This window comes from Canis lupus, chromosome 14 (assembly GCF_003254725.2).
Source record: "Canis lupus dingo isolate Sandy chromosome 14, ASM325472v2, whole genome shotgun sequence".
NCBI classification, from domain to species: Eukaryota; Metazoa; Chordata; class Mammalia; order Carnivora; family Canidae; genus Canis; species Canis lupus.
Genome location: NC_064256.1, coordinates 37,098,881 through 37,117,697, shown reverse-complemented (window position 1 = coordinate 37,117,697; position 18,817 = coordinate 37,098,881). Strand labels below are relative to the sequence as shown.

Here is an 18,817-nt window from a genome sequence, read left to right as displayed (position 1 = left end):
AGAAGCTAAAACTCCTTTTCTTTTGTCTTATCAGATCTTCACAATTTACGGCTCTTTGTCTAAATGACATATAAGTTCTCATGCCTACCTGCTTCTTTAGTTTTCATTTCATTTTCTGTAATGCCCCTCATTTGCATATGAAATAAACCTTTTCCCCCAGTTAATCTGGCTTTTGGCAGTTTAATTTGCAAAGCCCCAGGTATTGAACCTAAAAAGGTAGAGGATAAAAAAATTTTTCTTTCCTCTATAACATTTATCAAAAAAACAAAACAAAACAAAAAAACAAGTGTATGGTAGATGTGGAGAAATTCAAACTCTTGTGGACTGCTGACAGGAATGAGAAATGGTGCAGCCATTATGGGAAACAGTATGTCCTCAAAAAATTAAACACAAAATTACCATGATCTCACAATTCCACTTCTAGGTATAATCAAAAAAGAATTGAAAGCAAGGCCTCAGAGGTATTCGTGCACCTATATATTCACTGCAGCATCATTCAACAATAGCCAAAAGGTAGAAACAACCCAAGTATCCAAAAAATGAACAGATAAAATGCAGTATATACATACAATGGAATATTATTCAGTTTTAAATGAGAATAAAACTCTGATACAAGCTACAACATTAACTTTTAAAGATATCAATATTAAGGGGTGCCTGGCTGGCTCAATCGGTGGAGCATGTAACTCTTAATCTCGGGGTCATGAGTTCAAGCTCCATGTAGGTCATGGAGCCTACTTTAAATATATGTGTATGTGTGTGTATATATATCATAATAAGTTAATAAATCAGACACAGAAAGACAAATATTGTATGATTCCACTTAATATAGGTACTTAGAACAGTTAGATACATAGAAACAGAGAGTAGAATGGTAGTTACCAGGGGCTAGGGGTGAGAATCGGAGAAGAGAGCTATCGTTTAAAATTTAGGGTACAGGGCAGCCCCGATGGCGAAGCGATTTAGCGCCGCCTGCAGCCCAGGGCGTGATCCTGGAGACCCAGGATCGAGTCCCACGTCGGACTCCCTGCATGGAGCCCGCTTCTCCCTCTGCCTGTGTCTCTGCCTGTGTCTCTGCCTGTGTCTCTCTCTCTCTCTCTCTCTCTCTCTCTCTGAATGAATAAATAAATAAATCTTTAAAAAAATAAAAATAAAAAAAATAAAGTTTAGGGTACAGAGTTTTACCCTGGGATGATGAAAAAGTTCTGGAGATGTGTAATAGTGATGGTTGTACAAGAATGTGAACATACTTAATGCCACTGAACTACACACTTAAATATGGTTAAATTGGTACATTTTATGTTTGTATTTTTTACCACACACAAAGTCATATATCACTCTCCTGCTTAAAAACCTTTCAACAGGGGATCCCTGAGTGGCTCAGCAGTTTAGTGCCTGCCTTCGACTCAGGGCGTGATCCTGGAGTCCTGGGATCGAGTCCCACATCGGGCTCCCTGCGTGGAGCCTGCTTCTCTCTCTGCTTGTGTCTCTGTGTCTCTGTGTCTCTCATGAATAAATAAATAAGTCTTTAAAAGAAAAAAAAAAAACCCTTCAACAGTTTCCCACTGCACTTAAAATAAAATGAAAAGTCTTCATCAGGCCACAAGGCCCTGCAAAACCTGACTTTGGCCCTTATCTCTTGTCCTAATCTCACACCACTTCCACCTTGCTCACTGTGCTACAGCCACACTACGCAAGACAAACCAAATTCTTTCTGACCTCAGGATCTATATACCACTGCTATTCACCTGCCTGGGGTGTTCTCCCTGTACCTAGTTCCTTTTCATTTTTTAGTATTATTTAGCTCAAATGTTGCCTCTTCAAAAAGAAGAAGCACTCCCACTCCTGCCCCACCTCCAGCCTCAAGGTACTCCATACGAAATTACATATTCTATCTTTAAAACCTTGAGCAAGTTATTTTATCTCCCTAGACCCCGATGTCCTCATTTATATAATGGGGACAAAAGTAGCTACCTAATACTGGTAAAGATAAATGACACCTCACACTATTCAATATACACTCATCTTTATTATTAGTGTCAGGCACTACTGCAGCAATGCCAGTAATTCTTGATAATCTGAGTTAACACAGATGTTTTATTAGACCCAAATAAAACTCCTCTGATTAGCTCTCATGGCCCTCCAATAATCCAGTCCCCAAAGGCAAATTTATTTCCCATCAGTCACAAAAATATCTCCCCAGTCAAGCCAGCCTTCTCACTGCCTTATATGATAGTAATAACATCTTACATTTATATTATTTTTATTTATGAAGAATGTTTCCTTACATTCTCTTATTCAGTTAGTTAATAGCTATCAGCAAGGTCTGAATAAGTTTCTCAGAATTTGCAGAAAACATGAAATATTTCATTGGTACTAGTCACTGAAGAATTATCCAGTCCTAAAAGATGATATAATGGCATACTGTTGATGAGAAGAGTCCATCTTCCAAATAGCCTAAAATGAGACTAGAGTATCTGTTTAAATGTTACCTTAGCCAGAAGGATTACAAAACCTCATCACCTTACCCTAGTCCACACTCATTCTCTCTTACAGCACATTACTTTATATGAGCTGATTTCACACATCATCTTCTCATCCAGTCATGAGCCCTGTCTCCTCAATCCCATGTTCCTAAGGGCAAGAGTAACCTCCCCTACACTACTGCCACAACTCCCACAGAGCTCTGTGGGCAATCAGTAAGGATATTTATAGTTTACTTTAAGCACACTCCCTGAGTCTAACCCCACCTTCTCCCAAGCAACAATGACTTCCCAGCAATGTTTTGGGGTGGGGGAAGGTAAAGAGGCAGAGAGATGGAAATTTCGAGATAAAATTAAAGTATCTTTAATCATCCATTTTGGGGCTTGATGAACCTAAGAAGATATCTAATCCAATCCCCTGACATATCAAATGTAATAAAACCCGGGTATCTTGACTAAAATGAGACAGTTAATGGCAGAAACTATATAGATCTAGAAGACAGATCCTGACTCACTATTTAGGTTTTTCTCTATACCATACTACTTTCTTTACCTCCACTAGGAAGGCTAGGTTTATAAATACTGGATTAACTATAATATTAAATGAAGCTTATTCTCTTTTGCTTTAAAAGAACATAACCAGAGGGTGCCTGGGTGGCTTATTTAGTTAAGCATCTAAGGCTAGGGGAGGAGGTAGGGCATGTCTTGGAATCCAGCCCTCCATCCTCCCCCTTCCCCCACTACTCAGCAGGGAGTCTGCTTCTCCCTTGCCCCTCCCCCCAACCTATCTCTCACTCTCTCTCAAATACATAAATAAAATCCAAAAAAAAGGAAAAAAGAACATAACCAGAAAACAGTAATAGCAGTTTAGAGCTATGATCTTAAAATTCTGAAAATATATGCTTGGACTATTGATTAAATTATCAAGTAGGCACATTAAAATTTCAAATACACTTTATTATCATAAATCAAAGTATTACACAGTTGCTACAATAAGTTTTTAAGAAATCTTAAAAACTTAGCTTAGCTTTTTTTACATAATAAAAAAAACAACACAAAAATATGAAGTAAAGCAAAGATAAATACAAGATCTTCTAGATGAAGACATCTTCACAATGATCAGCAGGCACTGATAAGAAAAAACATATTTCCAGAAAAAAGAATTTGGGGGTAGGGGAGGGCTACATAAAGGCCTAGGCTCAGGAACAACCTTTACTATATGAAGTTTCATTTAAAGCATAAAAGAACTCAGTTTATTCATTCATTTGCTCACTTATTCATTCACAATATTTATTGCAGTACCTACTATGTGCCAGAAACTAGAGATGTGCAAGGTGAAAACAAGACAGGATTCTTTTTCTTAATGACAATTATGTTTCAGCCAGAGTGGGACAATAATCAAGCAAACACAGAAACAAGCTCATTTCAACTTGTCATAAACTGCTATGGAGAAACTAAACAGGGTGACATGAGGATATCTGAGGAGTCTACGCTGAAATATCAGGTCAAGGAAGGCCCTCTAAGGAGGTCTGATCTGAGAAAGAAGAGGAAATAAAGTCTGGTTCCAATTTCTCTCCAACTAAAACCTTTAGAATTCTTTTCTGACCAGAATCTTGGGAGCAGGCAGTAAATTCCTTATTCCTAGGTCTTCTTAGTACAAATAAATGGAAATGGGAGGGGATCCCAATCCCCAGCATGGAATGGCCTGGTTTGGAGAAATCGTCCAAAGTGAACAGAAGGAAATCCACAAGCAAAAAGTTTTGTGTTCCCTTTTCTTATGAGAATGGCAGTTCACTGTTCAGTAATATACAGGAATAGTAATAATCTGATATGGTGATCCTTGCACAGAAAAATATATAAATATTTTCCTATTAACGTTTTCTAATAATACGAAGAAGGTAATGTGGTAAGATGGGGTATCGGATAAAATCTAGGTAGTTCTTTAATGCCACTTAACAAATAGCTAACATGCAAACAACTAGGTATTTAAGCTATTTTTCAGTGGTTTCTCCCTAGCCAGGAATGTGAAGACAAATAGTTTAGTTCAACATTATTACTATAGTCAAGGCAGAGGTTCACCCTCATTTTAAAGAAAAGGAGAGTGAAGGACAAAGAGGATTAATGACTACCTGGTGGCAAACAAATGGGGGGAATTGGGCATCCCAAACTTTCAGCACAGGACTCCTGTGTTTTTCTAAAGCAAAGAACAAAAATCAACCTAACAGTCTGCAAATGGCACTTAAAAAAAAAAAAAGGTAAAATAGAAACTATCAAAGTAGACTGTACACACTACAGATTTTGTTTTATGTCAGTTTTCTTTCAGTTATATACCTATATTTTTTTTCTTACACAGACACATGCGTGCACACAAACACACTTGTGTTATCTATGGAGTCTTGACATAAAAATATCTCTTGCTATGGGTTGCAGTCAAAAACTTTAAAAACACTTTATACCACACTGCCTGTCTTGAAATACTTGGGTTTTTCTTTTAATGCAAACATTGCAATTAGCAACATGAAAAATATTAATAATAGATAGTAATCTATCTAAAAAAAATTTTCCCTTCAAATCCTGTTTTTGCATTTTTCAGTGCTGCTTCCTGTGCTTGTTCATGACTATAGTTAAAGTAGCTATTAAACAGTGTGCTCGCTTTGGTGGCACATATACTACAGTAGCTGTAACAGCAAAAGCAGCAACTAGCAAGGAGAGAAGCTCTCACGCAGCCAAAGGTCCTACAGGAGATCAGAGCCTAATAGTCTCCCAAGGAATTTACAGTTAGAGAAGCAGATATTCTGTACAAAAAAAAACCACAGTATGTTCACCAGAGCTCAGAGGTTCAGACAGTTCTCTACAAAAAAAATTCAGAAATAAGTCCTCCACAGACTTGACCTCGGAATGTAATTTCAGGGAGAAAGGCCCATTTTTAAAATATTTTTTCTACACAATATTGCCCAAAGTTAATATCTAGGGGGAAAAAAATAACAGATACAGCCATTCTCTCCTAATTAGGTCTAAGATTTAAAATGTGAACTGCCTTGAGAGAAACTACACTAAAATTCCAGCTAAGATACAGAAACATATATTGAGATATCAGATCATCTTTAGATGGTATACTTGGGAGAAAAGAGAGAAGTTAATAGCTCTAGAGAGTACAAAGATGTAAGAAAATGGGTAAAGTAATTCAGGGTTAAGAAAACAAAATTTTAGGGCAAAAGGGAAACTATTCAATCACTATGCCACAGAAAAATTTAACCTAAAATATACTGTGTTGTACCAGTTATCTCAGTCACCTGCCTAATGCCTCAGCCAATCACGTTTTGTGCCCCATGAGCCCACCTCCCCTTCCATAGCTGATTAGCACCTGGCACCTCTGCCCGAGGTCTTGGGAAGAAAAGAGCCCCTAAGAACACCAGGATGTTGTGAATTGAAGCAAAAGGGAAAGAATTCACAAAAAGAATGAAGTTTGGATTAGGGGACTGACAAACTAGAATTACGAAGAAACGGGCACAATAGGTAAACAGAGGCTATGAGCAAAATAAAAGGGATACACAGTAGAGAGAAAGAGAACTAAGCATGTCAAGAATGTAGAAAAAACAGGGGGAATCCCTGGGTGGCTCAGCGGTTTAGCGCCTGCCTTCCGCCCAGGGTGTGATCATGGAGTCCCACGTCGGGCTCCCTCTGCACGGAGCCTGCTTCTCCCTCTGCCTGTCTCTCTCTCTCTCTCTCATGAATAAATAAAATCTTAAAAAAAAAAAAAAAAAAAAAAGAATGTAGAAAAAACATGTACAATTCGTAAAAGAGGAATGAACCCATCAGTAGATTCTAGTTTGTAGCAGCTTTCTAGTTCCTAGTTGTGTGTGCCCTTCCTCCAGGTGGAAAGAAAAAAACCCTGAGACACAAATAAATGAATAAAAAGGCTTATATCCATTTGTTCCATGTTAAAAAGGAACATCCAAAAAAACTTCATCATTGAAAGTCTGAACTGGAAGAGTCCTTGGGATCAGATCAATTCACTAGGTTAGGCATGAGGAAAAGAAGGACACAAAGGAACATTAGGGTACAGACAGTGACCGAGATCTAAGACAAAAACCAAGGGCTCCTATTTCCACAGTCCATTACCCTGTCCTGTACAGCCCTAACACCAACAAGGAAACTTTTTTTTTTTTCAAAATGAGAATTTCTGCTACATAGTTTTAAGAGAATCAAAAATCTTTATATGCACCTGTCATCTCCCACAGTTTAAATAGGTTTTCCCCTTATTTATTTTCTTGCTCTCTATGATCCTCATGAAACACATTCATCCGACTTCATCTTTTCTTCTTAAAATTTTCTTAAATGCATCAGTCACTGAAGACAGGACATAGAAAATTCATCAGGCCCTACTGGCTTTTCTCCCACTGTAAGCGTACATTTAAAAACAGCGTTACTTGGGACATGTTATTTCACATAGTACACGATAGTGATTGACCCTAAAGTACTACAAAACAGACATTTTCAATGAAAAAAAAAAAAAAAATCACCTAGGGGCCATAAGAATGTCCTTAAAGAAAAACTCATCACCAAGGTCAGTGAATATCAGGAGAGAACAGCGCAAGAATCAAAACTACAGAGGAACTAATGTGAACTGTTTCAAATCATTCCTCCTAAATTTTATTGCATTCACTCAACTTGTTCTGGGAACAAAACTATCACTGGCAAACAAAAATCCCACAGGGGCAAAATTACTAACCAGTGAGAAAGTGTAGAGACCGGTGGGGGGGGGGGGAAGTTGACATAAGGTAAAAGATGGCGAAGCCCTACATCAGGAACTGCAGAACACCTAGATGCTTACTCTGCTAAAACAAACACTTAAGCTCCTCTAAAGATTCTCCCAAAGGGCACGGCTGGGGGGGGGGGGGGGGAAGGACGGTGTATAAAGTCCTTGTATCTCCAGAGCTGATCCTCCGAAAAGCGGAGTCATCAGTTTCCTAAGAACATTCTCAGCCATCTTAAAGCCGTTGGAAATTAAGAAGAGAGCGTATTTTAAAGGAATTCCTTCCTTAGGTTTAAGGTTGAACAAGGTACGAGGGGAAGAACACACAACCTAATCGCGCTAATCATTAAGCAAAGAAAAGCACAAAACTCATAAATCCAGAAGAGGCCACTTCAGCATAACTAAGGAAAGTAATACTCGAAGGATATTATTTCATCAAAGGAATTAATGGCGTTGTTGGCACATTAATTTTTATTATTATTATTATTCCAACGACTTAAAGGTGTGTACTGTTATCTCCCTCTGATGGACGAGAAAACCCCCGGCTCAGAGCCTTTTAATGAACCAAGGTCACGAAGCCAGGCAGTGAGTGAGTCGCCCAGGATGGGAACCCAGGCTGCCTGAGCCACTCTCAGTGCCGCTTTCCAGAGTCTTAAGTCACAGTCGACGAGCAGTTTAAGTTCATCTTTACCAGGCACCCGGGAGCGGAGTTTGAAGGGGGGGGGGGGGGGGTGGGGTGAGGGAGGGGGGCGTTTGACTTTCTCCCTCAAAGTGGAACAGGGCTGAGCTGTCAAGAGCAGAACAAGTGAGCGCGGCTCCGCGCGGGCGCTCCATCCATCCCTGCGCCGGGAGCTCGCTCCCCCGCGCCCGCGGCCACCGGGCTGAGCCCGCCCCGCTCGGTTCTCCGCCCCGGGGCCCACGGGGCCACGGCGGTCACACCCGGAGGGGCAGGGACACAAAGAGGCTGCTCCGCCGCCGCGGGCGACCGGCCCATCCCGAGCCGGCTCTCCGCGGACACCTGGGGGCAGCGGCCCGGTGGGGCGGGGGGCACGGGCGGGACCCCGCGGAGGCAGGGCGGCCGCCGGGCCTGAGGGGAATACCGGAGAGGCGCGCGGAGGGCGAGCGGGCGGGCGGGCGAGCGGGCGGGCGGGCACAGTCGCCTCCCCCCCCCCCGCCCCGTTTCCCTCTCGCCCCCTCCCCATTACCTTGCCCGCGGGCTTCTTGTCACTGTCGCCGCCGCCAACGGGCTCCCGAGCCGGGGCGGCGTAGCGAAAGTCGATCAGCGGGCGTCAGTGGCGTCCCGCGCCAGCGGAGCAGCCTCCAGGTCGGGAGGGAGAAAGGCCAAAGACGGAGAATCACGGACGAGGTGGTTCCCAGCTCGTGGAGATTCTACTCTTCTCGTCCCTCGCAGTCCGCTTCCGCTCCGCCTCCCGGCCCGTCCTGGCCCTTCCCCCACTTCGGAGACCAGCCGGTCGCGGCGCGCGGCATTATGGGGGATGTAGTCCAGGAATGCGGAAGAGGCGGCACGTGCTTCTAAGCCCGACAGCTCCTACTGCTGGGGCCGGGCGACGCCGTTGCGTAGCAACCACAGGAAGCTGCCGGCTGCCACTGGATTGGAAAATGAATTGACCCGAGGCTGGCGCTCGGTCTCAACATCCTGCAGTAGCTGAAAGGAGCGTGTGGGCGTCCTACTCCTGACCCTCCAGCAGGCGACTAACAATTCCAAGGTTGTGAGCCGCAGGCAAAGGGACTTAATAGTGATTATAAGTGTGCTGCAGGGCAGCCCGCGTGGCTCAGCGGTTTAGCGCCGCCTGCAGCCCGGGGTGGAGCCTGTTTCTCCCTCTGCCTCTCTCTATCTCTGTGTGTCTCTCATGAGTAAATAAATAAAATATTTAAAAAAGATAAAGTAAAAGTGTGCTGCAGACAAGAATGTCTGCTATTGCCCCCAATGCCCTTGGTCAGTGGAGTGAGGCAAGGAAAACAAAAGGACTAACGATTAAAAAACAAATTATTTTTCATAGATCATCGATGTCATTATTATGAATGTGGCAAATCTAAAAGAATCTACAGATGAATTGTTATAATTAATAAGAGTTAAACAAGTTAATTTTAAAAAATCACATTTAGGGCCCCTGAGTGGCTCAGTGGTTGAGAGTCTACTCTCTGCTCCCCAAGTGATCCTCTGGTCCTGGGATCGAGTCCCACATTGGGCTCCCTGCATGGAGCCTGCTTCTCCCTCTGCATATATCTCTGCTTCTCTGTGTGTCTCATGAATAAATAAAATCTTTAAAAAAATAAAATCACATTTTAAAAAATCAATACGTATTTTGATATTCTAGGAGAAAAGAATTTTGTTAAAGATACCACTTAAAATAGTTTCAAATTAAATACTAAGCACCTAGGAATAAACCAAAGGGCAAGACCTACATGAAGTAATTAAAAAACATTGAAGAGGGGTGACTGCTCAGGCAGTTGAGCAGCCAACTCTTGATTTCAGCTCCAGTGGTGATCTCTGGGTGGTGGGATTAAATTCCACTGGGCATGGAGTCTGCTTAAGATTCTCTCCCTCACCTTCAGGGGGGCCTTCCTACCTTGCCTAAAACTTGCATGCCTGGGCATTCTCTTAAAAAAAAAAAAAAAAAAAAAAAGGCCATTGAAGAAAAAGTGCCTGCCTGGCTCAGCTGCTCTAACATGCAACTCTTGATCTCAGGGTCATGAGTTCAAAGCCCCATGATGGTCATGGAGTCAAACAAACATTGAAGAAGACCTAAACAAGAGATATGTTCATAGGAGTTTCAACACTGAATGAGGTCAAGTCTCCCCAAATTTTCTGTAGATATAATCCAGTTCCAGATAAAACTTGATAGGTGTTTTGGGGTTTGTATGTGTGAAACTTAAGCCAATTAGACAATTTTATGGAAGAGCAGAGGTAAGCATTCCTAGGAAGCGAAGAAAGTAAAAGGAAAAAGAGGAAGAGGAAGGCTTGTGCTACCAGATAGTAAGTTTTATCATAAAGCCATAGTAGGGATCCCTGGGTGGTGCAGCGGTTTAGTGCCTGCCTTTGGCCCAGGGCACGATCCTGGAGACCCGGGATCGAGTCCCACGTGGGGCTTCCGGTGCATGGAGCCTGATTCTCCCTCTGCCTGTGTCTCTACCTCTCCCTCTCTCTGTGTGACCATCGTAAATAAATTAATTAATTAATTAAAATAAATAAATAAATAAAGCCATAGTAACTAAAACATTGTGATACTGGATCACGAATAGACAGAGTTACTAGTGGACAGAATAAAGACCCCAGAAAGTCTCACCCATACATAGAATTTATGTTGTCATGGTGGTGATGCATAGCAAAACCTAAAAAATTGTTTTCAATAATTGGCGCTAGGAGAAATATATTCTCATTTGGAAGGGGAAAAATGAAATTGGGCCCTTTGCAGCACACACAAAAAGCAATTCCGGGTGGATAATAGACATAAATTTGAATGGCAAAACAATAAAGCTTTTAGAAGATAAAATAGAAGCATATATTCATGATCGTGAGAGTAGGGGATAGACTTGTTGGACTGCCTGCCTGGTTCAGTCCATAGAACATGAGACTCTTGATCTTGTGCCCCACATGGGGGATAGAATTTACTTTAAAAAAAAAAAAAAAAGACTGGAGGACAGACTTTTTAAACTAATCCAAAAAATCCTAGCTACAACAGATAAACTGATCAATTGGACTACATTAATATTTAAGACTCAGTTTCATCAAATGACACCATTAAGGAGTCAAAAAGCAAGCTTTAGAGTCTAATAAGAAACTTACAGCATTATAGTATACATCTTAAATTTATACAGAGCTGAATGTCAATTATAGCTCAATAAAACTGAAAAAAAAATGTATAGCACCTATAACCAAGAAGTGTCTTGCATCCAGAACATGTAAAGAACTACAATCATAAGAAAAAGATTTGAACAGGCACATTACTAAGAAATAAATCCAAATAATCAGTAAACATGTGAAAAAGTGTCAACTTTCTATGAACACAGGGAAATTGAAGCCACATTAAGAGAATACTATACCACCCAGTGGCTAAAATGAAAAAGATGGAAAAAAAAAAAAAAAAAAGATGGAAAACGACAAGGTGTCAACCAGGAGTAGAGCAATGGGAATTTTCACTTCACTATGGGGAGAGTAAATTAATAGTCCTGTTTGGAAAAATCTACTGGCCCTATCTACTAAAGTTGAACACAGGCCCATATGTGAGCCAGGATGTCACTTTCACGTATATACTCTTAGAAGTCATGCTAGGGCAACCTGAGTGGCTCAGTGGTTTAGTGCTGCCTTCAGCCCAGGGTGTGATCCTGGAGACCTGAGATCGAGTCCCACGTCAGGCTCCCAGCATGGAGCCTGTTTCTCCGTCTGCCTGTGTCTCTGCCTCTCTCTCTCTCTCTCTCTCTCAATCTCTTTCTCTCATTCTGATGAATAAATAAATAAAATATTTAAAAAAAAAAGGAAAGTCATGCTATGGGCACTAGGATGTATGTCAAAGAATGTTAATAGCAGTACTATTGTTCCAGCTAAAAATGATAAACAATCCAATGTCCTCTACCAATAACAATGGCTAAATAAATTATGGCATAGTTGTATTATGGAATATAGCAGGAAATGAACAAACTATATGCAACGATATCTATGAATCTTAAAAATATAATGTTAAGGGAGCACCTGGGTGGCTCAGTAGGTTAAATGCCTGCCTTCTCCTCATGACCATGATCCCAGAGTCCTGGATCAAGCCCTGAGTTGGGCTCTCTGCTCAGTGGGGAGCCTGCTTCTCCCTCTCCCCCTGCTTGTGCTCTCTTTCTCACTGTCAAATAAATAAAATCTTTAACAAGTATATATATATATATATATATATATATATATATATATTTTTTTTTTTTTTTTTTTTTTAAGTAAACTCTACACCCAACTTGGGGCTTGAACTCACAACCCTGAGATCAAGAGTCACACATGCTCTACCAAGGGAGCCAGCCAGGTAGTATCCCTAGCATACTTGTTAAGGGATGCCTGGTTGGCTCCCTTGGTAGAGCATGTGTGACTCTTGATCTCAGGGTTGTGAGTTCAAGCCCCAAGTTGGGTGTAGAGTTTACTTAAAAATAAATCTTTCGAAAAGAGATATACGTATATATAATGTTAAAAAAAAAAGGAACCGCTCACAATAAAATATACAGTGTATTATTCCATTTTTATAGTTAAAAAATATGAATAAAGTGCATACTTAAGGAGTGCCTGAGCCTGAGTGGCTCAGTAGGTTGAACATCTGACTCTTGATTTCAGCCGGGCTCATGATCTCAGGTTCCTGCTGGGCTCTGCACTCAGCAGGGAGTCTGCTTCTCTCCCTCTGCCCCTCCCCCTACTTGTATGCTCTCTGTCTCTCTCACGCTCTCAAATGAATAAATAAATCTTAAAAAAAAAAAAAAAAAAGAATGCCTACTAGGTGTTAAAACTGTGAAGAAGAGTAAGGAAATAGGTTAATGGCTACCTCTAAGAAGGAACTCTATGGAGACTGGGAAGAAGCAATGGATTGGAATTCTACAAATCTTCTATTTCTTTTTTCTATTATAATTATTTTTTTATTTTAGAGGGGGGGGGGGGTGGGACACAAAGGAAGAGAGAGAGAAAAATTTAAGCAGGATCTACACCCAAGGGAAGCCAGGGATGGGGCTCAATTTCACAACCCTGAGTACCTGACCTGAGCCAAGATCAAGAGTTGGACACAATCAACTGAGCCACCCAGGCCCCCTCAAATCTTCTGTTTCTTGATATGCATAGGGATTACACTGTTATGAGCTTTATAATAATTAGACTATACATTTATTTGCATAATTTATACATTTTTCCATGTATGTATCATGTTTCCCGATTTAAAAATAAAAGAGCATAAGTCTGAAGTCAGATTGCATTTTTTCAATTCTAGAGCCTACAACTGTCTGATCCTGGGCAAGCTCCTTAACCTTTCTAAGCTTCAGTTTCACCATCTGTAAAATGGTAATAGTAATGGTACATCAAAGAATGTTATGAAAATTAAAATGAGAAAATGAATTAACATGTGTAAAGCAGGTTGCATAGTGCTTAGCACAAGACAAGCCCTCAGGAAATGTTGTTTGTTATCACTGTGATCACGTTAAAGTATTAAAGATATGGAGGCAAGTAAAATCATGAGATGGTCCCTTATGGTAGGAGGTAGGGAGGAGAAGGTAAATATACAAGCAGCCACAATGGACTGTACCTGCTACATAGAAAGTTTTCTCCATTTCATGCTATCTAATAGTCTGCATGATAGCCAGGCATAAAAGAAAAGAGACAATATAGGTCATGTGTATAAAACAGGGTAATCTGGATTACCTGAGCTATCCAATATAGTAAGCTCATGTGGCTTTTCAGAATTTGCAGTGTGCCTGGTCTGAATTGAAATGAGCTGTAAGTATAATCTATACACCAAATTTTGAAGACTTAGTACAAAAAATGTAAAATATCTCTAATAGTCTTAAAATATTAATTATCTGTTAGCATGGTAATATTTTCCGTATATGCAGTTAAATAAAATGCATTATTCAAACTAATTCACTTGTTATCTTTTACTTTTCAAATAAGACTATAAGAAAAAATAAAATTGCATATGTGGCTTGCATTATATTTCTATTGGATAATATTGCGAAGGAGATATGTGGGGAAAGAAAAGAAAAAAGTAGGACAGAGCAAGAATTTGGTAGAACTTAAATGCCAAATTAAGGAACTTTTACTTACTTTGCAAAGTTCTAAGAGGAGATAGTTATGTATTTGTCTATGAGACTCTTTCTTGTTATGTAATGTTTAGGTATGTTAAATCAATCTCCTATGTTAGATTAATAAAAATAAATAAAAAGATAGATTATTATCCACTGTTACCAGACACCAGTAGTAGGCACTCAATAAATTCATGGTGAATGAATGAATCTTTCTGCGGACCTCATATACAGATCTCTGGACATCATTTATATTTAATAAATGCTGTTTGACTCTGATAGAGATTTCCTTGACCAAGAGATTAATTCAATGCTATTTTTAGATTTCTTATCACCTCTGTTCTATCCCACATCTTGGTGGACAAAAAGTAAATTAATTTGGAAGGTTTGGGAGGTTATAATAATAATCATTACCTTTTATAGCACTTTGCAACTTAGAAACCATTTTCTTAGATGGAGTGAGATGTATTACCAAACTCACTTTCACCTATCAAAGCGAGACCTACAAACAAAAGATTGTAATCAGTTGTTCAAATAAATGTAATCAGAGTTGAAGTCTCAGATAGGCAAAGTGCCTTGTTAGCAACGTAATAGTAAAGAAGGTAGTCTAGTCCTAAAAGATAAGGCTACTAATATTATGCTACTAAAAATATAGCCTTTCCAGAAGTTAACCATACTGTCCCACAATAAAAGAGTTAGAAACCCAACTGAGAGAAAGAATTGGAATTGGAGGACCTATTTCTACTCTTATTAGTGAAACAGAGGAGGACACAGCTCAGCCTGAAATATTGCTCAGATTTGGTGAGGCCATAAGAACTCTGGACTAAACCTATAGGGAGATGTGGCTCTTTCCTTAGAGTATGAATAGGAGGAAGGAAACACAGATGAGAAATGAATACAGCCTCCCTGAAAGACACCACTGCTGGTATGGCCTAAAACTAGAAGCATCTTCCACTGGGCTTTGAGGGGCACATTCAAGTTAATGGAATCTTTGTACCTCCTACATCATGATGTTCTGGTGATTTGGCTGACCCTTCATGGACAGTGTTATTTTTCCACATAGTGTTCCAAAGGTTTTATCTGGGGAAGTCTCCATGCCAGGAGAGGGAACACCCTTATCTGCCTTTCTTCTTTGGGGTTTGGGAATGTGAGAGGACCCTGCTAACTAGAGGAAAGCTCCTAATCAAAAATATAAGAAAACATGGCCAACAGACACATGAAAAGATGCTCAACATCACTCATCATCAGGGAAATGCAAATCAAAACCACAATGAGATATCACCTGTCAGATGGCTAAAATCAAAACACAAGAAACAAGTGTTGGTGAGAATGCAGAGAAAAAGGAACCCTCTTGCACTGTTGGTGGGAATGCAAACTGATATAGCCACTCTGGAAAATAGTGTGGAGTTACCTCAAAAACGTTAAAAACAGAACTACCCCATGATCCAGCAATCATACTACTGGGTATTTACAAAAAACACGAATTTGAAAGGATATATGTCCCCTCCATGTTTATTGTAGCATTATTTACAATAGCCAAATTATGGAAGCAGCCCAAGTGTTCACTGATGGATGAATGGATAAAGAAAATATGGTACACATGCACGCACACACACATACACACCCTGGAATATTACTCAGTCATAAAAAAGAATGCCATTTGCAACAACATGGATAGAGCTGGAGAATATTAATGCTAAGCAAAATAAGTCAGAGAAAGACAAATACCATATGTTTTCACTCATAAGTGGAATTAAGAAACTAAACAAAGGAAAAAAGAGACAAACAAAGAAACAGACTCCTAACTACAGAGAACAAACTGATGGTTACCAGAGGGGAAGTGGTTGGCGGGATGGGTGAAATAGGTGATGAGGTGAAATAGGTGATGGGCGAAATAGATGATGATCACTCATCATGATGAACACTGAGTAATGTATAGAATCAGAGGTGCCTGGGTGGTTTAGTCAGTTAAGCATCTGCCTTCAGCTCAGGTCATTATGTCACGGTCCTGGGATCCAGCCCTACAGCTGAGGAGGGAGCCTACTTCTCCCTCTTCCCCTTCCGCCTGCTCATCCTTTCTCTCTCTCTCTCTCTCTCTCTCTCTCTCTCTCAAATAAACAAACTCCCAGATATAAATTGCAGAAAAAGGCAAAGATAAACATCCAAATTATCAAGATCATAATGACCACTATATTTCCCAGTCATCTGAAGGTCATGCTCACATACACTCAGTGGGTTAGATTTTAACCAAAGAGAAGATGCAAATATAAATCTTTTTAGCCACAAAATTACCTACATTTTGTTCATTATTTTAAAATTCAGAATGATTACTCATGTAAAGTAAATGAGATGATGGATGCTATTGCATTTAAAACTCATTACTGGGACGCCTGGGTGGCTCGAGCGATTGAGCACCTGCCTTCGGCCCAGGGCATGATCCTGGAGTCTGGGGATCGAGTCCCATGTCGGGCTCCCTGCATGGAGCCTGCTTCTCTGCCTCTCTTTGTCTCTCATGAATGAATAAATAAAATTAAATAAATAAATAAATAAATAAATAAATAAATAAATAAATAAATAAATCTCATTACTATACCTTCTTTCCACATAAGGAACTAGATTTAGAAATTAAATCCTCAGGCAGCCCCGATGGCTGAGCAGTTTAGCGCTGCCTTCAGCCCAGGATGTGGTCCTGGAGACCCGGGATTGAGTCTGACATCAGGCTCCCTGCATGGAATGGAGCCTGCTTCTCCCTCTGCCTGTGTGGTGCCTCTCTCTCTCTCTCTTTCTGTCTCTCTCTCTCTCTCTCTCTCTCTGTCTCTCATGAATAAATAAATTAAATCTTTAAAAAAAAATAAATCCTCCAAATATTCTAAATTAGATAAAAAGGATTCAATTTTTAATAACTGCATTTTCTAAATCCCAAAGATTAAGCTGCTTTCCTAGGCAATGTCTTAGTTTACCCATTTGTTAAAAATGCATAGGTATCAGGTGAGGGAATGGGTTAACTAGGTGATGGGGATGAAAGAGGGCACTTGTGACGAGCAGAGTGTTGTATGGAAGTGTTGAGTCACTGTATCGTATGCCTGAAATGAATATAACATATGTTAACTAACTGGAATTAAAATTAAAACTTAAAATTTTTAAACTTAAAAAAAAGTTAATATATAGATATCTCTACTTTTTCTCAAGCAGATTATGAGATTTAGTCAATCAAGATGGATGACACTGTCAATTTAGAAAAAAGATGTTACATAGTGCAAAGTTGTATTAACATTTTGGTCTAAGCATCACCCAACTTCATTGTATTTAATTTGTATAATCCCAAGAGCTTTGTCTGTCATACATTCCACTTTAACATGTTCTATAAAATTCACACATTCTGATACATTCCCCTTGCACACTACTCAGATCAATTCTTTAGTAGAACAGATAGATGCAGCTTTGAAACTCTTAGTCCCTGTCGGATCCATCTATTCCCACCCACATCCTGTCAGCCGTCTCAGATTCCACTAAAAATGAGAGGGAGGGAATGAAGAGAAAAATTGGCAGGCATTAACTATACTCTCTCCTCACTTCCTGCCTCCCTGCTCTTATAGCTGATGATAACAAGAGGGCATATATTCTCAGTTATTGTACAAATAACTATCAAATTCAATCACTCTATCAACAAGTATTTATGGAGCACCAACTACCCAGCTTTATGCCTAGTGACTTGGAGAACAGGCGGCAAGCACAAAACAGACCCTATGCCTGGTGATTTTATGAGGAGGTTGGGAAAACGAGCCCAATAAGGAAAGTAATTAAAGAGTAATATAGATATTACTAAATCATATGATTCCAGTGATAAATATTATAATTATAATTAAAATTATAATTTTCAATTTTGCATTATCTCATCTAATTGTTATAACACTTTGAGAGGTACAGAAAGGAGATATTATCTCAGCTTTTTTTGTCGAGGAAGCTAAGGCCCAGAATAGAGACTTGCCCAAGAAAACACAGACCATTGGTGGCAGAGGCAAGATTAGAAATTGAACCTTTTGACATCCCATCTAGGACTCTACTCTTTTAATAATTGTTGAAGTCTGAATACTTGTGTGATGAGACAAAAAAAATAAAAGTATTTCTTTCCCTTTTCCTATATATGGGATTGATCATAAGTATATTAGAGACTTTAGAGGCACCTGGGTGGCTCTGTAGGTTGGGCGTCTGCCTTCAGCTCAGGTCGTGATCCTAGAGTCCCATGATAGAGCCCCGCATTGGCCTCCCTGCTCAGCAGGGAGTCTACTTCTTCCTCTGCTCCTCACCCCACTTGTGTTCTCTCGTGCACCCTGTCTTTCCCAAATTAAAAAAAAAAAAAAAAGAATACTGGAGACTTTGGTGTTGTTTGTTTGTTTTTTTTTAAGACTTTATTTATTTATTCATGAGACACAGAGAGAGAGAGGCAGAGAACAGGCAGAGGGAGAAGCAGGCTCCATGCAGGGAGCCCGATGTGGGACTTGATCCGGGACTCCAGGATCATGCCCTGAGCCAAAGGCAGACCCCCAACCACGGAGCCACCCAAGCGCCCCTAGGTTTTCTTTCCTACAGTTTCCTAGCACCTACATCAATGCTTGGCTCATATTAGGTATTCTCAATAAACATTTGTTAAAATCAACCCCATATAATATTCTGGGGAAATAATAATTTGCTGGGGGCAGATGTTCTCAGAACTATAATTCAGTACCTGGCTCACTAAATATGGATTTTAAAACTATTCCAGAGCCCCATTTATGGAAATTTTTATTCAGGGGCTCTTGAGTGAGGC

The 18,817-nt window shown here is 40.2% G+C and overlaps 1 protein-coding gene across 9 annotated transcripts in view; it reads right to left on the bottom strand.

Annotated features, from left to right (window-relative positions):
* Positions 1–18,817, bottom strand: part of CCDC126 (coiled-coil domain containing 126) — a 105,436-nt gene that overhangs the window by 37,731 nt on the left and 48,888 nt on the right. For 3 of the 9 annotated variants that reach the window (XM_049093714.1, XM_025464374.3, XM_049093713.1), the window contains exon 3: positions 14,425–14,512. The exons of the other annotated variants lie outside the window; for them this stretch is intronic. In XM_049093714.1, the coding sequence (XP_048949671.1) occupies positions 14,425–14,455 (31 nt within the window). In that variant the 5' untranslated portion in view covers positions 14,456–14,512. The remainder of the gene's footprint in view (positions 1–14,424; positions 14,513–18,817) is intronic. 9 annotated transcript variants of the gene reach the window in all.